General features: G+C 34.4%; 3 protein-coding genes across 6 annotated transcripts; 2 read left to right on the plus strand and 1 right to left on the minus strand.

Annotated features, from left to right (window-relative positions):
- Window positions 1-1327: 1327 nt before the first annotated feature.
- On the plus strand, window positions 1328-6616 carry LOC103483506 (probable pectate lyase 8). The gene is made up of 7 exons (XM_008440170.3): window positions 1328-1597; window positions 2090-2143; window positions 3225-3299; window positions 4115-4757; window positions 4856-4959; window positions 5204-5342; window positions 5774-6616. Exons 1-7 carry the CDS (start codon window positions 1491-1493, stop codon window positions 5993-5995), a joined length of 1344 nt encoding a protein of 447 aa, XP_008438392.1. The 5' UTR covers window positions 1328-1490; the 3' UTR covers window positions 5996-6616.
- Window positions 6617-8424: 1808 nt separating this feature from the next.
- Window positions 8425-12730, minus strand: LOC103483508 (inosine triphosphate pyrophosphatase). Of its 4 annotated transcripts, none has more exons than XM_008440172.3 (9): window positions 12432-12730; window positions 12293-12357; window positions 12122-12185; window positions 12038-12047; window positions 11622-11653; window positions 11371-11483; window positions 9271-9347; window positions 9039-9155; window positions 8425-8648 (listed from the first exon to the last, which is right to left on the minus strand). In XM_008440172.3, exons 1-8 carry the CDS (start codon window positions 12556-12558, stop codon window positions 9041-9043), a joined length of 603 nt encoding a protein of 200 aa, XP_008438394.1. In that variant the 5' UTR covers window positions 12559-12730; the 3' UTR covers window positions 8425-8648; window positions 9039-9040. The 4 variants fall into 4 exon arrangements, with proteins under 4 accessions (XP_008438394.1, XP_008438395.1, XP_050941972.1 ...); XM_008440173.3 differs by having other exon boundaries at window positions 8425-8774; XM_051086015.1 differs by having other exon boundaries at window positions 8425-9155.
- A 4378-nt stretch (window positions 12731-17108) lies between these two features.
- LOC103483509 (LRR receptor-like serine/threonine-protein kinase RGI1) lies at window positions 17109-21646 on the plus strand. The gene is made up of 2 exons (XM_008440175.3): window positions 17109-20479; window positions 20959-21646. The coding sequence occupies exons 1-2, from the start codon at window positions 17578-17580 to the stop codon at window positions 21477-21479; spliced, it is 3423 nt and encodes a 1140-aa protein (XP_008438397.1). The 5' UTR covers window positions 17109-17577; the 3' UTR covers window positions 21480-21646.
- The last annotated feature ends 1063 nt before the right edge of the window (window positions 21647-22709 follow it).

The raw sequence follows: 22709 nt of genomic DNA on the forward strand, positions 1-22709 counted from the left end.
ATATTAAATTTCCATCCATACACTGTGGAGAAAATTATGTGTTTATGAATTATTTATCAAATTTTATTATAAAAAAAAAATTGAATGTTTTATTTATTTAGTTTTTTAATTCAGCTTTAAAGAACATATGTGTATGATTAATAATTAATAATTTTATTGCCAATTGATATAGTAGTAGAAATACTATCACCAAACCATCTTAAAAACTTGATAATTCATCCCTCGTTTCTATAATTTTTGGGTTAAACTTTCTATTCTACCTCTATTGGTTATATGAGTTTTCGACACCGTCTTTAGAAAAAATTATGGTCTAATAAATTAGTGAATTAAAAATCGGATACGGGCGTCATGGAAAAGCTTCTTTGATGTCGCGTTTGGAGACATTTACGTCTAACGCATGGAGGGGACGTCAGAAGTACACCACGATAAATGTCCACCACCCCTCGGCATTGACGGCGTCAAGAATAAGGCATTTCAATGCTGTCCCGTTTGCGCATTGAAAATTTATCCTTCAACGCAGTACGCCTGTCGTTCTTCTTGACGGCGCGTCTAACGTTGGGAGAGATTGCCCCAACACTGACGCTTGATGGCACAAGGAGTTTCCCAAATCCTTGTAATGGAACAAGTTTGAAAATTTAAAAACCTATTTTAGTTAGTTAACAATGTTAACGTTATAAGACATGTTGAACGTTAAGGATCTTAATCTACATAATATTGGTCATCGATTCTTACGGTAAATAAGAGGACAATATCTAATTTCTAGATTAATTGGTATCATTTTAGAGCAAGCATGAAAAATGTTAATACGAGTATTAATAAGTTGAATGTTTGATTTTCGTACAAAAAATATCATAAATAATTTTATTTAAAAGATACATTCAATCGTTAAAATACCTAAAAGAAAATAAAGTATATTATTTAGTTTGGAATATGATAGGTATACTTATTTGGAATACTATATCAATATTAATATTAATACAAAATTGACTCATACCAAAATGAGGAGAAAAAACAATTGGGTACTGATTACGTGACAGATTTTCCTAAAAAATAAAAAGATTACGCGACGGAGACGATGGTCAAACAGTCAACGTTTGCGACGTAACGGAGAGAGGTCAAGAAAAAAAATCTGGCACGTGGGAGCCGACGCCCACATGTGTTACGGCAGTATGGTAGTTAAAAGTTAAAACGGAGCGTTAACGAGGGTAAAATTGGAAATGAAGGTGACCTAACCGAGTTAACGGTGTTGACGTCGGTTGGATTAGTTTTTGTAATTTATTATGATATTTTAAAAAAAGAAATATTAATTTTGGAGAAAGTCTATAAAAAAAAGCCATTTCGTTGGAAGCTTACTCTGACTCCATTACTGCATTCTCCATCTTCTTCTTCTTCTTCTTCTTCTTCTTCTTCTTCTTCTTCCTTCTCTTTTCAATCTCATTTGTGAACATTTGTGTCTGCATTTTGACACAAAAGGAATTGGAGTTGAAGAAATGGCAATGGCGGAATCTGGAAAATGGATTCGTTTGATTCTTCTTGTGATGTTCATGTTGTTTGTCGGAGCAATTGCTAGAGTTCCCAAAGAGATTCCTGAAACTGAGTATGAATCTCCCTCTCTACGATGTTCTGTTTTTTTAATCTTAATTCTTATCTCCGTCGGCGATTCCCTCTCCTTCGCTGTTATTTGCTCTGTATTTATTGGATCCGAGTTCTCTGTTGTTCCTTTGTTATTTTTCCGTCTGTTCTTCCTGATTTCGTATTGATTTTAGCTACATTATGTGAGTAGCTGTCCAATTTTGAAGGCTCTTCAATCTATCGTTTGTGGTTTTCTCAACCGCATCGCATTAATGCTGTTTCACTCGGAGTTTTTCTTCGCTCCTTCTTGTTTTCATTTACAACTCTAGTCATTTGAGTTGATGAATTTATTTTTTCTTTAAGAAAATGGCTCTTACTTGTATCGTACATTTTAACCTACCGAAAAAATTCAGTACATAGACAGAGAGAATGCAAGGGAAGATGAAGAGTTCAATTAGATCTTCCTTTAAACTTTAATTTCTCCGCTTTAAACCAAGGATTTCAATAAATTTTGCAGGAATGGAGGAAGTGAGAAGTTGCAGAGCTCAAGCAACTCAACGATGGCGGTGAGGTGAATAATTCTTTTGCTCCTCTTTTTCTTTTCAATGAACAAGTTCTGTTCAGTTAGAAGAATAAATGCGGCAGATTCAGTACCTAACTAAACATCTTTCAACGTTATTGCACTTCCCACTTTCTTCTATCCTGAATTGATCTCAGCCGTCTGTTTTTTTGGCCTTTTTTCTCACAAATTCTCCATTTTTTAGATCCAGATCGCTGGATCTGAACCGTTTATTTCGTTAACCCTTTACTTCTTTGGATTCCTCTCTCCTTCTCCTTCAATAACAAATTGGAGCTTCCGCCCAGATTTGCAACTTTTTCCCTTTTTCGTTATTTATTTGTTATAATAATAATTGAAGAAAAAGAAAAAAGGGTTATGACATTTTCATTCGTGAGATTGTTTGTGAAAATGGACTTTTCCCGCTCGCTCTTAGAAAAAGTTCCTTTTAACGGTTTTCTTGTATGAGCTTCGTATCCTTTTTCAACCTTTGTGTATTGCTACTGCACTAAAAAACGCGTTTGTAGTGAACGGGGTGCACCTATCTTTTTATGTATTTTCTTTGGTTGTATAATAAAAAAAATAGTTAAAATGATACTTTTTAAAAAAAAATTCTAAAGTTTGCTCATAGAGAAAATATGGTCTAAATAATTGACTAAACTGCACAAATATAGATATAGTTCAAATTGAATGTCAACACTCTAAGAGTTGCATTCACCTTTTTTTTATTACCCTAAAAAAATTTCTTTTTCTAAAAGATATTTATTTTATTTATTATGTGACAAACTGCAGCTTAGTAATTAGTACGGTTGCTCCGAAATGATGGATGTATTCCAAATGCACCTAAATGTTTTTTAGATTACGCTACTCTCTTTCTACATTAGACTTTGTAACTTTGCCACGATTTGCTTTATGATTTGCTAAAAGCTGGGGTTTCCCCAAATTCCATGTGCCTCTGTCCCGGTCACAATGCATTATTGTCCCTGCCAAAAATCGATATCGTGCCTATCAACTGTCGGTTCTAAAGTATTGTTGGTTTTCTTCTTTTCCGTTAGGGTCATTTCTTTTTATTGCATCTAATACATGGTAATTTCAGGTTGGATGAGACTAAGGATCTCGGTAATGAGCATGCTGTGGACAACCCAGAAGAGATTGCTGCTATGGTTGACATGTGGGTCCTTTTTCCTCTTCATATAGATTATAAACATGTGAAATAGTACTATATTTAGTCTATAATTTGAATTATCTGTAGGAAAATTATGTGGGGTGTAGATTAGGCTCATCAGCCCAGAAACAGGTCTTCAGGAATCAAATTTTTAAGGAAATTTGAGTAAACCTGTCTAATCTGACCAAATTTTACAAACCCACCAAAAAAGGATCGCTATTAATATGCACATGGCTACTTTCCTGCCCTTCATCGTCAGATTGTTGGTAGATTGAATCCTGATTCCAAAGTTGAAATCCCCCATTTCATCTTTCGTCTCTCTTACTTAACGATGCCTTAAAATTTTCAACTATGTGTCCCTGTCCATAGCCCTCTCTTTCATTCAGTTTTTACCGTTTGGTTTTGTTTTGGGAACAGGACAGTCCAATGTGGATCCATTTATTTTCTAGGATCTTGTAATCCAGTCCATGTGCACTTGTAAAACGAGGCAAATGAAGTTTAAGAGTGATTTGGACGAGTTTTTGCAAGTTGCAACTGCCCTTTAGTGGCCCAATAGGCGACAACGACCCGAAAAAAAATGCCACCAAACTTTCACCCATCAAACTGAATAGTCTTTCACATATTGACAAATGGGATTTGCCTATTTTTTTCATGGCTCCCATCATCCCGTTCTTGTTTTGGTCTAAATTTAATTGTATAAAAAATTTACCCCACCGACGCTGCAAGCAAGTGTTTCTATTGTTAGTTCTTTCAATAATGTCCCTAATATAGTTAGTGTTATAACATCGATGGTTAACAGTTAAAACAATTAACTTGATCAGGAGTATCCGCAATGCTACTGCGAGGAGAGAGCTCGGTTTCTTCTCTTGTGGAACCGGCAATCCTATTGATGACTGCTGGCGTTGCGACCCCAATTGGCAACAGAACCGCAAACGTCTCGCAGATTGTGGCATTGGCTTTGGCCGAAACGCCATCGGTGGCCGTGACGGTCGATTTTATGTTGTCACTGACTCGGGCGACGACAACCCTGTCAACCCAAAGCCTGGTACTTTGCGACATGCCGTCATCCAGGACGAACCTCTCTGGATTGTGTTCAAAAGAGACATGGTGATTCAGCTGAAACAAGAGCTGATTATGAATAGTTTCAAGACAATTGATGCTCGTGGGACCAATGTTCACATTGCTAATGGTGCTTGCCTCACAATCCAGTTTGTGACCAATGTTATTGTCCATGGTCTAAACATCCATGACTGCAAACCCACTGGAAACGCCATGGTAAGAAGCTCACCCAATCACGTTGGGTGGAGAACAATTGCTGATGGTGATGCCATTTCCATTTTTGGATCAAGTCATATTTGGATCGATCACAATTCACTCTCTAATTGTGCTGATGGTCTCGTTGACGCTGTCATGGGATCCACTGCCATTACCATCTCCAACAATTACTTCACCCACCACAATGAGGTATCTCCATTCATCCCATCTACTTGGAATCTCGAATCGTGTTTTTTCTCTTCCATTTTTTCAGAGACATTTCATCACATTATGTGTTAAATGAACAGGTTATGTTATTAGGACATAGTGATTCTTACGTTAGAGATAAACTGATGCAAGTGACCATTGCTTACAATCACTTTGGTGAAGGACTCATCCAAAGAATGCCAAGGTACAATCTTACTATTCATCATTATTGTTCTTTTGTTCATTTCAAGTAAGCACAGTTTTCTTAAATGTCAGCTACAAGCTGCAATGTTTTGATGACAGAACCAAGTATCTATAGATAGATATTGGCTTTAAAACTCTGTTCTGCTAAACGACAGTGTTTAGCCATTTATAAGCAAGAGAACAATAATAATATCCCAACCCGTTCCCAGTCATACAAAATTTAATCAATGTTATCAATTATTCAGGTGTAGACACGGATACTTCCATGTGGTGAACAATGATTATACTCACTGGGAGATGTACGCCATCGGTGGAAGTGCAAATCCAACCATCAATAGTCAGGGTAACAGATATGCTGCCCCAACCAACCCTTTTGCAAAAGAGGTACTAATTACCATTAACAATATTTTATTTTGGTTCATATACTTTCAAAAGGTTTATTTTTATTATCGCACTTTCTACTTTGGTTCATTGTAGTCCCGAACTTTGAAAAAAATGGCCATCTTTATCTCTAAAAAGGATATAAAAATAACAATGAAAATGACCAAATCAGTCCATTTATTGCACTTTTTAAAAATACAAAAACCAAAATGAACCGATGTTAAAAGTATATGGATGAAATTGACATATTATAAGTATAACAAACAAAATGAACCAAAGTCGACCAAATAGTATTGAACCATAGATTGACTTGACCAAATTTTAAGCTTTTGAGTTCAATAGTAGTTAACCGTGATATCAAAGCCATTGCTCTAGTTTAGTTTATTAAAGGTTAATCTAATGTAACTAGTGACTAAATCAAACATCTTCTATAGGTAACAAAGAGAGTTGAGACAGCTGAAAGTGAGTGGAAAGGCTGGAATTGGAGATCAGAAGGAGACCTTTTGTTGAATGGTGCCTTTTTCACTCCATCTGGTGCGGGGGCCTCAGCAAGTTATGCTAGAGCTTCAAGCTTGGGAGCTAAATCTTCATCCATGGTTGGTACCATAACATCCAATGCCGGTGCACTTTCCTGCCGAAGAGGCCACCCGTGCTAGCATTCCGTTCCTCTCGGCCATCACAGAACACCCTTTCTCTATTATTCTTCTCTGAATTTTTCAAATATTTACTTACAAAATAGCCTTACCCACCAATCTCCATATATTCTATCAAAATTCATATCTCCTCCCTTCCTACCTACCTTCTTTTATCATATCCAAAAACAAGTGTACATTTTATTATCTCGTCTCTTGACCGAGACGTTTCCTATTTGAACACGTCCCCAGTTTGCTGTTTGTTGAGAGTCAGACACTCTGAAATCGCTCGACCTCGGCCTGCTTCGACTCGAAAAAACACACCATTTGCCGTTCGGCAAGCAGGTGCGGAAGCGTTGTTCTTGTGTGTTCATTTATTCCCTTCACACTTCCCCCTCTCCCTCACTTTTCTTCTTTCCAAATCCATTCCAACTCTTTCGCTTCCACCTATCATCATTATTCTCACTCTCTTATGTCTACTCTTCTGTTCTTATAGGATCTGAATGTTTTGAGTGTTTTTCTTTTCTTCCTTTTTTTATTTTCTTTTACACTATGTTCTGTTTAGTGATACAAGTTATAGTATGTTTGTCAAACATTTAATTATCAAAGCAAAAGTTTGCTAAAGATGATAGCAAATATTGTTCATATGCCTTTGTTCATCTTTCACCTACTTTCTTCTCTTTTTAATTATTCTTGGATGTAGAGTTGTAATTTAGGGGTTGAGAAGTGATGTGAAATAAATTCATTCGGTTGAGTTTTAAAAACTCCTATTTTCTTTTTTTTCACGTAGAATCATAAATATAAAAGAATTATTGATACACAAATTAAATAGGTTAGGCCCTCTCATTAAATTTGAAAAATAAAATAGATGAAAAAGATGTGGCCCCATTTTAATGACATATTTGTAGTGCTTTTTCTATTTGTAAATATAAGTTCAACTTTTCCTTTCCTTTTCTACTTTAAAAATAAAAACAATTTTGTCATCTTAACGAATAAAATAACTACGTAAAGAATAAAATCGTTTCAAATAAACTTACTTTTAACGAACAAAATGTTTACCAATAAAATTAAAGGCTATTTAAGCAAACTTTCAGAATTAATAATTGTTTAATATTAACGATAGATATGTAGATTTAAAACTTTTATGTATTATTATTTCCATGCTTCATAAGTAGATAAGTTTGCATGTTACACGTCAATTTTTAAGAATCCAGGTTTCACATCAAAGAAAGGGGTAAAATGAATTTAGGAAGTAAAGTGATGTGAACTCAATTTTACCTTTCTAAAACAAAAGAAACCAAACCAATTAAGTTATGGAGAGTTATTACTTTTTACAGTTAAAGGAAAGGACTTTTAGAACTTTTTGATAGTGATTATTGAATTCTTTAGATACTCAATAAGATTATGTTGTTTTTATTGTTGCAATCACTTTCATTTAGATTGTTGAGTGGCAGTTGATGATTCTTGCATGTGCCAACCCACATGCTACCAAGTCATCATCATTTCCCCCTTTTTCCCTCTCCCTTTATGGCCTTCACCTATCAATAAAGTTTGGGAATTTGTTGCCCTTTTCAATTTTAAAGTGGTGGGAAAAAACAGTTAAATTTCCTTTAAGACAACTTAGACAAGAACAACTGTTAATTTTTTTACAATAACTTCATTTCTATTTTGGTTCTTTAGAATAATTCTATAGGACTAATATGTTCAAAGTTACTGTTATAAATATTAACATAAAGTTTTAAAAAAAAAAAAAAAAAAAAGGAAGAGCGTAGTATAAATTATGAGTCATTACTTTGTTATAAGCACTATCAATTAATATTGATTTTATACAAATATTGGGACCTTTTTTTTTTTTTTTCCTATTATAGGTTATATAGTTTATTTTCTCTACCCGGAAATTAAAATGATTTCTTGAGTGGTCAAATTGAAAGTCAAGACCAAATTAAGTAGGTATGCAAGAAAAAACTCATAGAAGAAAATAAACCCGAAACCCATGCCCTGTGTTAGAAGGCATCAAACATTTGATCATATTTTAAGAAGTGTGATGAATTTTAAAAGTAGCGATCATTTTCATGACATTTAAAACCTTTTGAACATTCGTTGACATAAACCAACATGGTAAGACTCATAAATTGCAATGCGTAATACCTTATCCATTGAAGAAGGAAAATAACAAAATTATCAATTTCCTTTTCAATCACGTCGAATGGAAAATCGACAACATCCACTTGTGAGGTTGAAGAATTGAATGATTTTTTAGCCAAAATGATCTAATACCTCAACTAGTTAAACTATGTTCAAGTCGTCGACAAATGTCAACAATTTGTATCTTCCTTTTTATCATCTCTTTCAAATAAATGCTAAAGGAGAAAGAGAACAAATGCTGACAATTTAATAACTAATACTTGGATGAGAATCTATTTCCTGTTAAATGAGATATGATGGAGAAAATATTTGAAGGAAGTATTCCAAAGTGTAATTATTCATTCCAAGAACTAAATTCAGTTGAACACTATTCTACTACACATGGTAGGCTTTGCCTCATGCTCCACTTTACAACTGATAAGAGACTGTTGAAAGAGAACCATAGAATCAATCAAAGAAAGCAACCACCCATTACCTTACATTCTGTCTCCACACACATACACATGGCTTCCAACCCCTTTCTCTTTCATTCCTAAATACAGGTAGGAATTGGATAGAAAACTTTAAGATTTGAAGAAAAAGCACTATGTGTAGTTGTCAGTTCGACCATATGACACGTGAGTAATTTAAACCTCTAGGTATATGTTTTGTAAGGAATCTGAAAACAAGAAATTCAATAAAAATATGGTTCTATGCTTTCATATTTCATAAAATAAGAACCAAACTGAAATTAAGGTAAAATATAAGACCCTAAAACAAAATACTAAAGATATGATTTAATCTAAACAATTCTAATATATAAATCAAACAATTAGATTTTAATAAGATGGACATGACAACTTTAAATCAAACAATTAGTTAACAGCACCGCTGCAAAAAGCTTGTAAATAGTTTGTTATGGCAGGGGCAAGATAGAGAGAACCTTTAGTCTTCGATCGGGAAGGTGTAATTAGCTTCAGCAAAGTGAGATTTCACCAGTGCAAGAGCACGATAGCGATGAGATATCTTGTTCTTTTCTTCCTTGCACATTTCAGCATACCTACAAAATAAATGAAGTACAATATCGGAAATATGTTTCAGACCTTTTATTTATAACTTGATTGTATTTGTTGTAATATGAGGCTACCATGAGAGGAAGGAATGATAAAGCTTACGTTTGGTCAAAGCCATCAGGTTGAAAAATTGGATCCCAACCAAAATCATTAGGGCCCCTCGGAAGAACAATTTTTCCCTAATAAAGCAAGTAATGAGGACAATTTTTTAGTGAAACATAGAACGAATCTTAGAGAACTCGTTTTCATATAGTGTTATTTTGAGAACGACAAAATTTTCTGAGATCAATAATGAGTGAGAAACTAGACAAATATGTATAAGAAGAAAATAAATGGAATAAAGAATAGCATCATTGTCCAAGCATTGATAATCCAATACAAGTGATTAATCTATAGCTTCCTATGTTGGACAAAAGAATTATAGTTCTCTTCATTGTTCGTCACTACAACTTCTTGACTGCCATTACACCCTTGCAATGGCTTGGCGCAACCACTTAATTTAAAATGATGTCAATCATCTGAATAGCTTCTTTTTCTCCTTCTAGTCTTGAATTACTAACTTCTTCATTGGAGTCCATCTGTTCCTCACAAAAATACTTGTTCTGCATCAACAACCAAAAACTGCAACTATCTGTTCTTATACTACTTAGACTTGTATCATTGTATGTGTTGTCCCTACAACCAGAGTTTACAGTGAACTCCCCAATTAGAACAACCTTTAGAAGCATTAACCTCACCAAGTTGTGCACTCTTTGAATGGCCAGCAGATCGTTTCATACAAAACTGGCATTTCTAGCCTTCACAGTTGCACTCTGAAATTAGTGTTTCCTTCCATTTTCCTTAACCATGTTTCTCTCCGTTTACTCGTCTTTTATTCTATCTTTAACTAAATTACACGCACATCGACTAATCTCACGGGATAACCCGTCCAACCCTACAACATTTATGTGTCAAGGAAACTTGTAAGAAATTAATTTCTAGGTAGGAGGCCACCATGAATTGAATCCATGACCTCTGATTAGTTATTGAGACTATTTCTCTTTTTTTTACCACTAGGCCAACCTATGATGGCGAGTGATTTTGAATTGTTAAAGTCAATTTCATTATATTCAAAATCATTCAAAACCAATTTTATTTAAAGGCATGTTTCGGAGTGACTTGAACATGAAAAATATGATTTTAACGATTTCAAAGTCACTCCCAAACATGTCCTAAGAAATCTTTTACAAATAACTTGAGCATTAGTGAGGCCTATCAACTCATCTTAAGAATCCAACAATTTGAGTGGTCCAACGTCTTCTTTTATTTAAGACTGATATTCCTTCCCCCTTGCCTTTAGAGCTAGAGCCACAAGCATGCATGAACCATTTCACAAAGTATCTAGATAGCCCAAAGTCTCGATAGTTAGCTCTCGGTCTTCCGGTTGAAGAACAACGTCGATGATTGTGGGTGCACTATTACGCGATGGGATTGTCACTTTTCATGAATTTTCCATTTCTCACTCAACGATGGAACTTCGCTTATTTCTTTTTTTTAAGGATCGACGAATCAAATGAGATTTTTGTTCCGCTCCCTATTGATCGAGTTGCTTCGCTCCTCTCCGAACCTTTCCCTTCCCTTTTTCTTGCCATAATGATTCAATTCCTAGTAGTATCAATGATACAAGCCAAATCCAAGATGAAGAAGGAAGATCCCCTTCTCCAAAGAAATGAGATTTTCGTGGATACAACACATACAAAATGAACCAAATTTGCCTGATGTAGAGGCAATCAAGAAAGCCATATAAGACAATCTACAACCTACAGAAAAGTGGGCTAATCCAACTAATCTTCATTGCACAATGGAAAGAGCATCTGATTTATCTCTCCATCGAATCAAATTAGCCAAAGGTGTGCATTCATGAGCCCATGCTAAAGTTTCAACCAAACCGTTCATGGCCAATTCCAATGGAGTATTTCCTTTGAATTTCTGGTGCCTATCAGTTTGACATACAAAAGGGTATACGGTGGATCTCCATCTAGTGATCTGAAGTAAATCAAAGATTAAATTTACAATAAAAATAACCGTACTTCAAAATGGAATTGGTTCGTATTTAGATTATTGGAGAAAACATTGCTTAGCATTTTTCATCTTCTGCTTTTTTTTTTTCTTGATATGCATAGCACAGCATATTGTTAGGTAGAAAACTGTATTATTTCGTACCGGAGTTTTTCCCACAAATGTAATCGGTTCAGATTCAGGCCCAAGAGAAAATGAAAAGATGCATGAAGCATATGCTGACTTGTCCTCGTATGCCATCAACAAATTGTTCAGACCTGAAAAATAGGGATGTAAGAAACACTTGGTTGCAATGACCAGCATAAATCACTGCCACTGTATATATATATATATATATAAGAAGAAGAAGAAGAAGAAGAAGGTAAAGTGAAAGCTAGTATGATGACGAGTACAACCTTCGTGACCAATCTTCTCCAAGAACCATTTGCTGCTCATTTAAAGCCACCAGATGATTAAAAAAATAAGAAACATATCTTCTGCAAATTCAACTGAGATCCATGCAAAAACAAACTTGGATAGATCTCAATGAGTTTTGTTAAACTAAAAATGGAGAAAACAATTAGAGAAAATTTTGTATAAAAGCAGAAAGTGCTATTTCAGTAATTAAGGAAATCAAATTCCACACCTCCTTCAAGGATGTGTCATACTTAAAAGGCTGTTTTCTCACTTGAAAAGATATGGATCCTTTAATTGAATTCTTCGATAACTTTATATATATAAATCAATGACTACATGGATTATGGTTCAGCTAACATATAAGTAACAAACAAAACTTCACCTCAGAAGGGTCGTTGATAATGTAGCAACTTACATGTATGGCCCTGAAATAGAAACAAATAACCATGTTAGTCATCTAAACATATACCCCTTGGGATGAGAGGAAGAAATTGAATACCAGGAAGACCCTTCAAAGCATTGAAGCAGAGGCATGTATCTTCCACCAGAACCGGCCCATTAACCTTCCAATTTCCAACCCAGCAACTTCAAATCAGTCAACTCCTCTCTTTGTTTTGATTCATATGAAATGGTTCTTAATGAAATGACAAAAAAGTAGAAGAAACTGCACCTGGATAGCAGCCAACCGAGCCTTCTCTTTCGATATATCTTCTGGTTCGCCTTGCAACTCCGGCACTGTTGATAAGAAGTTAGTACAATATGCAAGAGATCGAAAAATTAGGACTAAGTGAAAGAGTGAGAGAGTTTACAGTCAAGCTTGAGAGAACGAAAAGGAATAGAGTTGCCCAATATTGCTCGAACTTCCTCAAGCTTCTTGGCGTTGCCGGTCACAAACGTCACCGGCCGAGGAAGCATCAATCCAATTCTTGTCGCCATTCTGGATTCGGATTCCTCAGATTTCCGATCAGGAGATTGAATCGAACTCCAAAAACAAATTATTCGGTTCACACTGAAGGCGCCAATTCTTAAACCCTAATTTGGGACGACGGGTTTTTAGACCAATACTTTAATAGTTCGAGCGGTTACGGCAGTTTTTCAAACTTCTCTAACTTCTTCTATTTTCTAATAGATTTCCTTACCTACTAATGGTTCATAAATCATGAGTGAATTACAATTACACTACAACTAATGTAATATTTATATGTTCATTGTTTCTCTTTTTATATTTGGATGAAAGTGTTTATAATTAATTAATGTATAAAGAGATGGAGAATCGAATCTCTAACTTTGAAGTTGATAGTACAAACATTATGTTGATTGAATATGCTCTTTTGATTTTTTTTTTTTTCAAAATGCATCGCAATTACTTGTATATCTAATTCAATTCAAAGTTATTTGTATACGATTTTTTGCACTATCTACCTCGCTAGATTATATAGTCTATATTTGCTTTTACAAAGTACAAGTAGTTTTTATATTTAGGTTCCTTATATCCATGAAAAATGGTAATTTGCATTCTTTTTTTCTTTTCATTATGGCTAATAAAACAATATTATTTGCTATTGGTTTAAATTCTCACTATATTTTGAACGTGTTTGGCTTAAGTTAATTGTTTGATTTAGAAATAAGTCATTTAGAAGAAAATTTTAAAAATTTGATAACTACTAGTAATAGCTATGATAAGTGTGGTAATATTTTTAAACATGTATTTTAAACGGTTTTTATCGAAGGGGTTTAGAGAAAAATAAATATTTTTCTTCCATTGATCTAAACTACATTGTTCTATTAGTGAAGAAACAATATTTTTATTTTCATTTGTGCTTTTATTTGCTCTTACCGGGTCATGATATTTCTTGAAGTTTGGCCCATTTTGGGACTGGGGACACTAAAAGCCCAAAACTTTACTCAATAAACGAGGCTCAACTTTGTTTAACTATTGGGCCGAGCACTTGGCCCAATTTTTCCCTCCCCCTTTCCCTTCAAATTTAGTAAATGCCACGGTGGAAAGACTCCACGTGAAGCTGCGCCGTTTGAACTTTCCTTCGGGACAGCAAGCCGTAAAGTTTTTTTTTCTTTCTTCTTTTAAAGAAAATTTTAGTAATAAACATATATAATTGTTTTTTTAATCAACCCATTCGGATTGATTAAATTTTAATTATATCTCAATTATGGTCCAACTCTTTACATATATCACCATTTATCAATCCTCAAAATAAATGTTTTACGGATTTAGAGTATAATTTTATTTGCCAAAACATTGCCTACATCTTTAGGAGATCAAACAACTTTCTTATTAGCTAAATTCAACGTGTGTATGTCTACTGCAGACATTTGTAGGAAAAAACTATTTTCTTTGTAAAGAATAATCGAAAATACGGAAAGAAAAAAAAAATTGGTGTTTAAATCATGTCTTTAGAGTGCGTGAAACGACGAGTGTGTATGGATAGTAAGTTCATGAGCCAGTGTGTTTGTTGTATTATATTGGAGTAAATAAAAATCCGACTATAAGCCATCAATATTAATTTTGGGTAGGTCGAAACATATGAACAACTTCAAATCACGCAAATGGGAAAACTGTCGATTCTGTGACAACTACACTTCTCTATATTGTTAAAGTTATTAGCAGGCTCGAAAAAAGACCACGAAGATGCTAAAGAGTTTCGACGAATAGACATGTTGTTGCCAACAACATCAACACCGTTTTCAGAAACTCTCAAAGAACAACATATACATATCTACGTTGAGTTTTAATTAGAATATATGGAAATGGTACGTATCACTTAATGACTTAATTAAGCTTCGTATATACAACTTTACCATAATGTTTCTATTATCCTAGCTAAATTTTATATTGTTGTTGATCGAGAGCGGGTAAAAGAGAAGTCCATCTACTCATGATCCATCTCATCAAAATTGTATAATTTGTGATCTAACCTAAATGCAACAACTTTAATTATAAGATACTAACACGAAATCGTATTTGACTACTTTCGAGTATTGTTTGGTGGGTTTGACATCACTCGTCTTTTTTCCTTTTTTTATTTTATTTAACTGTGATTCAAAATTTTAACCCTTCCACCTGTAAACATTAAACTAAATTAAAATTATGTATATTGATTATTGTAAAAACAAATTATTGTATATTAAAGATAACATCATGGGATTGCTTTTTTGTTTATTCGAATTTGAATGTCACGTGAAGTGGCCTAAAATTGAGGAAAACACTGTCTTTTTGTTGAAGGCTTAGGGCAAAAGTCACAATGCCAATCAACCAAACACCTATATATATATATATATTTTTTTTTTTCAATAATAGCAATTAAATAATCTTAAAATTATCTAAATATACTGAAGTCTGCTTAATTATCGTATATAATAATAGATATCAATAGATATATATCAATATCAATGATAGATTATATCACTTTTTAAAAATACCTATAAAATAATGAAATAATAATAACAATGACAAAAGAAATTTAATTTTTCCACAAATGTTTTTTGTTTTTGTCTTGTTTATCTTTAATAAGATGAAGAAAATATCCCCTTTTTCAGTTGATTTGATGGACGTGGGTTGTATGATTTTATTCCTTACTTAGAATTTGGTACTTCACGTGAGTTGGATATGATTATATTTTGCTTGTGGATGTGATAAATTAGTGGGGGACTCACTTGAAATTATATTTTCTCATTAAACTATATTATTTATCTTCCATCTTTGAATAATTTACTTTTCAAAATAAGAATATATAACAAAAAAAAAAAAAGAATTAACCCAATTAACCCTGATACCTTTTATCCTACGGGTCTTACTTGAAACTATTGATTGTTATATTCAACTTTTATATCTTATCAAAATCTTGCACTTTTATTCGTTTAGTATGTTATCGTTGTTGAAATTAAAAAACCCAAAATTACACGTGGTAAAAAAGTTTTACTAAGCGCAATTAATTGTAACCCTACACTGAGTATAAAGATAATAGATTACAATACAAGTTTAATAACGTGTACCATTTAAGTCGAGTTGTTTACACCAACTTTAAAAAGTTGGAAGGTCAAACAACCCTCTAAACTTTCATCCAACAATTCGGGTTAAAAAGTCTATATTATTATTAAAATATTTGTTGACTTGTTTTTCTTTTGGCCGAGGGGTCGAAATGGAAATGAGTTATTAACTTGTAGGACAATTCAAGAATCTAATCAACATTGATGTGGCCTAGTGTTTATAAACCTATGAATTGCACGAATTTCAACCGTCTGATCATTTTTTTCTCATTAAATCAAAGACTTGTTGGTGACTCTCGTAATTAATACATTTATTTAAAATAATATAATTATAGGGAAATGGCAATGTAAAAAAAAAAAAGTGCTTATTATTAGTATAATTAATTGTTTAATTTGAAGATTCTCTTTGCAGAACTAAAGTCAGTTTAAGTTTAAATCTCATTTACCTAAGTCTTGATATTTATTTTTATTTTAGTACTTGTGTATATTTTTTTAATTGGGTTTTCTTTTGTCATTTTGCCTCTCTCACATCTTTTTCTTTCCTTCGTCTAAAGACATCCTGTTTAATAAAAATCTTAAAGCATACATAAGTTTTAATTAAATAATTTATAGTTACTAGTGTCTAATAGTAAGAAAAATACGATAATAAAATAAACAAATTTTGGAAATATGATGGTTTTGATTAAAATGAGAGTAGGTTTGAATAATGATTATCTTAAATATAATAAAATAATTTAAAATATATAAAAAAAGAAAACTACAGGTCTACATTGGTCTAAGACGGTGAAAGTTAGTTAAGAGAGAGTATGGTAGTAAATACAGCAAACACGATGAAAGTGAGGTATATGACTTTTATGACTTTATAATGATTTTATTGGATCATACAAATCAAGAAGATATCAATGAAGTTGATTTCAAATGTTTAATTTGTTTAATTTACAACTGACTTAATTTTAAAAATATTTATTTTTTAAATTAGATAGTTGGAAAAATATTTTCAACCTATAGACTAAAATCGTATTTAAATGTTGTTGGCCCCCAAATGTCTATGTATACCCGTAACTAAATTACTAGTGCAAGTTTTTGGATGAAAATGAAATGAGGCTACGGGTTAAAAAAATACCATTATAATTTATGTAATTTGACATTTATTCCATTTTAGTTTATTGAATTTTTATACCATTTTCATGGAAACAAATATGGTATATGAAACCATTTTAAAAGTTTACAATGAAAATGTTAATAAAAACAAAAACAAGAAGTCCCATAGAGGACCTTATTTATTATGAATGTAGGGATTAAATTTTAATTTTGTTCCTATTGAATGTTTTAATTTTACCAAAATTGAGAATTTGAAAACTTCAACGGATATTACTTTTTCCCTCCATATATACTAATATGTATGGAAGTTTGAAGCTTGACTTTGAGATGGACCAAACAGAATTGCAAATTTGTTTACTTTTTATGGGACAAGAAAAGAACTATTTTTTTACATTATTCATGATTCATGACCACTCCGCCTTCCAGAGCTTATAGTTTTGATGCATGGAGCAAGACGAAGGAAGCAAATAAGAAGCAACAATGGCGGCCATTCTGATTCAAGATTCAACCTTTCTTCAACTTCAAACGATAAACACACAACCCATTCTGGTTTTTCTTTTCTCTCTCTCTGTTCATCACTTTCCTCTGTTTTCGTGCCATATTTTCCATTATTCAATTCTTCCCCTCTCTTCCCTAGAGAGGAAAAAGCCCAAAAACAAGCATCCAAAGCGCGGCGTGGGTAGTGGGTTGGATTTTGATAATCTCTAGACAGTGCTCCTCAATTCTCTATTTTATTGGCTTCAATTTGATTCCCTTCCTTGATGAATCGCCATTGCTAGTTCTTCGAGAGAAACGGAAAGAGGCTGCAATATCAATGATACGAACCCGAGAAGAAGGGTTTGGAAATTGATGCAAATGTCGTCGATGCCTTCTTCGAGACAATATTTCTCCATCTCCTCCTCCTCCTTCTTCTTCTTCTCGTTTTCCTGCGTTCTTCATTGTGTTTCTTATGTCTCTGCTTCTAACGGCGAAGCCTCTCTGTTATTTTCATGGCTTCGAAGTTCTGGTAGTGGTTCTCATTTCTCCGATTGGAATGATCTCGATGCTAGTCCATGTACTTGGACCTCCATTTCTTGCTCTTCTCATGGGTTTGTTACTGACATCAATATTCAGTTTGTTCCTCTTCGGCTTCCTCTGCCTTCGAATCTCTCTTCGTTTCGGTTTCTTCAGAAGCTTGTTATCTCCGGTGCTAATATTACCGGAAAAATTCCCGACGATATTGGGAACTGTACGGAACTTGTAGTTCTTGACTTGAGCTTCAATAATCTCGTGGGGTCTATTCCCGGAAGTCTTGGGAATCTCCAGAAGTTAGAGGACTTGATTTTGAACGGAAACCAGTTAACGGGGAGTATTCCGGCGGAGTTGGGGTTTTGTTCTAGCCTAAAGAATCTCTTCATTTTCGATAATTTACTATCTGGGTTTTTGCCGTCGGACGTTGGAAAATTGGAAAATCTCGAAGTTCTTCGAGCGGGAGGTAACAAAGAAATCACGGGAGAGATCCCACCGGAGATTGGAAACTGCAGTAAACTGACATTGTTAGGATTGGCCGATACTCGGATTTCTGGCCGGTTACCGTCGTCTCTGGGAAAGCTTAAGAATCTTCAGACATTGTCGATTTACACAACTTTGCTCTCCGGTGAAATCCCATCCGATTTAGGTAACTGTTCCGAGCTTGTTGATTTGTATCTTTATGAAAATGGTCTCTCAGGTTCGATTCCACCACAGATAGGAGAGCTTAAAAAACTTGAACAATTGTTCTTATGGCAGAACAATCTAATTGGAGCAATCCCAAAAGAGATTGGTAACTGTAGCAGTTTAAGAAGAATTGATTTCTCTTTGAATTATCTGTCTGGGACTTTACCTTTAACTTTAGGGAAACTTTCAAAGCTAGAAGAGTTTATGATTAGTGATAATAATGTCTCTGGTTCGATTCCTTCTAGTCTTTCAAATGCCAAGAATTTGTTGCAGTTGCAATTTGATAACAATCAGATTTCTGGGTTGATTCCACCAGAGCTTGGAACCTTATCAAAGCTTACTGTGTTGTTGGCATGGCAGAACCAACTTGAAGGAAGCATTCCTGACAGTTTGGAAGGGTGTAGTAGTCTTGAAGCTATTGATTTGTCTCATAACTCACTTACTGGTGTTATTCCTTCTGGATTGTTTCAGCTTCGTAATCTTACAAAACTTCTGTTGATTTCCAATGATATATCTGGTCCAATCCCTCCCGAAATCGGTAACGGCAGCTCGCTTGTGCGGTTGCGGCTTGGAAACAACCGGATTACAGGTGGGATTCCTAGAACAATTGGCAGGTTGAGTAGTTTAGACTTTCTTGATCTCTCTGGGAATCGCATTTCTGGTCCATTGCCTGATGAGATTGGGAATTGCAAAGAGTTGCAGATGATAGATTTGAGCTATAATGCTTTAGAAGGTCCTTTGCCTAACTCATTGGCATCTTTGTCTGAGCTTCAGGTCTTCGACGTTTCATCTAACCGATTTTTGGGGGAGCTTCCGGGGAGCCTCGGGAGTCTTGTTTCGTTAAATAAGCTTGTTTTGAGAGAGAACTTGTTCTCGGGATCAATACCACCATCACTTGGTCTATGTTCAGGTTTGCAACGACTCGATCTTAGTAACAACCATTTTACTGGCACTATTCCAGTGGAGCTTGGACAGCTTGATGGCCTTGAAATTGCTCTCAACCTCAGCAACAATGAGCTTTATGGGCCAATCCCACCTCAAATGTCTGCACTTACTAAGCTTTCGGTGCTCGATCTGTCCCGAAACAAGCTCGAGGGTGACTTGAAACCACTTGCAGGGCTGAGTAATCTGGTCTCTCTCAACATCTCTTACAATAATTTCAGTGGTTATCTTCCTGACAACAAGCTTTTCAGGCAGCTATCACCAACGGACCTGACTGGCAATGAAAGGCTATGTTCTTCGATCAGGGACTCTTGTTTTTCAATGGATGGATCAGGACTAACAAGGAACGGAAACAATGTGAGACTATCACATAAGCTTAAGCTAGCAATTGCCTTGCTTGTTGCTTTAACATTTGTCATGATAATTATGGGGATTATTGCTGTGGTTAGAGCAAGAAGAAACATAATTGATGATGATGATTCAGAGTTAGGGGACAAATGGCCTTGGCAATTCACACCATTCCAGAAACTAAATTTCTCTGTGGACCAAGTGTTAAGAAGCCTCATTGATTCAAATGTGATTGGAAAAGGATGCTCTGGGGTTGTCTATCGTGCTGATATCGGTAATGGTGAGATCATTGCAGTGAAGAAACTTTGGCCAACAATATCAGCTGCTGCTGATGGGTATATTGACGACAAACCGAAGGTTCGTGATTCCTTCTCGACGGAGGTGAAAACTTTAGGCTTGATTCGTCATAAGAACATCGTTAGATTCTTGGGTTGTTGTTGGAACAAAAACACAAGGTTGCTCATGTATGATTACATGCCCAATGGGAGTTTGGGAAGCCTTCTTCATGAAAGGGGAGGGAATAATGATGCATTGGATTGGGGACTTAGGTACAAAATTTTGCTTGGTGCAGCACAGGGGCTTGCTTACTTGCACCATGACTGTGTCCCTGCTATTGTTCATAGGGACATCAAGGCCAATAACATTCTCGTTGGCCTAGATTTTGAGCCTTACATCGCTGATTTCGGCCTCGCCAAGCTTGTCGATGAAGGCAATTTTGGTCGGTCCTCCAACACAGTTGCTGGTTCTTACGGTTACATTGCTCCCGGTAAGTGTTCTCTTGAATCATCATTTTTATTTCATATCAAGTAATGTTGTTTATCTGATCTGTTATGAAATCGACAAATAAAGAAATCAAGAACTAACGGTGTGTTAACTACATTTACGGTTAGAGAGAAGGCAATTTATTATCAATGATAAATATCAAATAATTCAAATTACAGACCCACACTAATAAAATTAGATAGTTTATATATGACACCTCTCTAAATCCTACGCTTGGTCATTCAAAGTGCCAAATATCATATGCACAACATTTCAACACAGTTTTACTTGATGAAACTTTACAGCTATATAATGAAACCTTGAAGTGTCGCAATCAAATATAATTTTGCATAAAGCTAAATTTATTCTTTTCCCCCTTAATTAACTGAATCCTTTACTACTGGCTTTCTCCTTTGTAGTGACAAACAACATTCGTTTTTCAACCCGATAGTAAGAGTCGTCATTCTTTCTTTTCCTTTTCAGAATACGGATACATGATGAAGATCACAGAAAAGAGCGATGTTTATAGCTTTGGCGTCGTAGTATTAGAAGTCTTAACAGGAAAGCAACCAATTGATCCAACAATACCAGGAGGGCAACATGTGGTTGATTGGGTGAGACAAAAGAAAGGAATGGGAGTTCTAGACTCGGCTCTTCTGTCTAGGCCAGAGTCGGAGATAGAGGAAATGATGCAAGTTTTAGGCATAGCATTGCTGTGTGTGAACTTCTCCCCGGACGAGCGTCCGAATATGAAAGACGTCGCTGCTATGCTCAAAGAAATCAAGCAAGAAACCGACTCGAAGATCGACGTGTTCGTTGAAGGAGGGAGTGATGGTCAAGAAAATAAAAGGCCAAGGGGGGTACTGTTGGCAATGGCAACAGCTTCATCTTCTTCTAATAAACTGGGAATAGAAAGTGTTTGTGTTAAAAGTGATGGTTTCAGCCTCACTTCTTCCTCATTGCTTCACCCATCTTCCTCTACTGCCAAAATGGGAGCCAAATGAACTAAAGAATTGTATAATATAACAATACAGGTGAGAGAGTTTGGTGATTTCCATTTTCTTAGCTGTGTTTCTATGTTTTTCTTCTTAATCCTTCCCAATTTTTTCTATGTAAAGAGAGATGGCAAAATGCAATTTTAACTGACGTTGTTTAAGATTCTTCGCTTTAATATTTTTTTAAAAGTAAAATCTTGATCTTGGTAATAGATAGAACATAATCATGATTAAGTCCACTATGCTAAACTTGGAAATAGTAAAAATGATTTCATTTTAGTTCTCAAAATTTATCTTTAAGATTTAATTTTTTAAAAAATTACTGCCGGAAGGTTGAACCTTGTAAGTTGTAATTTGACCTTCAAAATAAATGAAATTTCAAATATTTAATTAATGTTAAATTAGAGGTTTAATTGAAAATGTTGCTGGTATAATTTAAGAATTTTAAAAATTATCGAGTAGATTTTTCACAATCTCAATTTTGTTTTTAATAGGACATCACATTTTCTCACGTGTCTAATATAATCTTTGACACATACGATATTTTTTTAATAATTCACACACCTATTATAACAAAAATCAAAATTAATTGCACGTAATATATCAATTTCAAATCTAATAGTTCGATTCTTTCGAATACTTTTTTTAATATGTCCATGTTATTATTAAATCCAATATTGAAATTTAAAACTTCTCATTTCGTTTCCTTTCATAATCATTTGATATACGTTCTATCGATCCTTTAAAAACTAAAAAGGATAGTAGAAAGAAAATTTGCTTTTTGAATATCAAAACTTGGCTAAGAATTCGCAACTTTTCTACTTTAGTTAAAAAATTAAAATCATTTATAGGATAAACTTGTGAAAAATTATTTTTAATTTTTGAAAATGACCTTAACATTCTATTAGACAAAAATAGTGGCACCATAGGATAATCATTTGGTTTTGAATATTGCAGTTTCGTTTTTTGTTTTCTTCTTCATCATATTTTTCTAAAAAAATGAAAAGTTAAAAAACAAAATGAAATTAACTAATAACAAAATATTTAATTTTCTATTTTTTTAGGGCAATTTTACTGAGCAAATAAACACTAACAACAGAGCTTTACTTTATCCAATAACAAACGAACACGTGGACCATTTTGAGCTCAACCGACAAAATTAAACGCAACCGGAAAGTGGCGTATTCCGGCCATGCAAAGGAATCGACATGCAAGCCGGCGTTGGACGACCTTCATAAA

This window comes from Cucumis melo, chromosome 6 (genome assembly GCF_025177605.1).
Source record: "Cucumis melo cultivar AY chromosome 6, USDA_Cmelo_AY_1.0, whole genome shotgun sequence".
NCBI lineage: Eukaryota > Viridiplantae > Streptophyta > Magnoliopsida > Cucurbitales > Cucurbitaceae > Cucumis > Cucumis melo.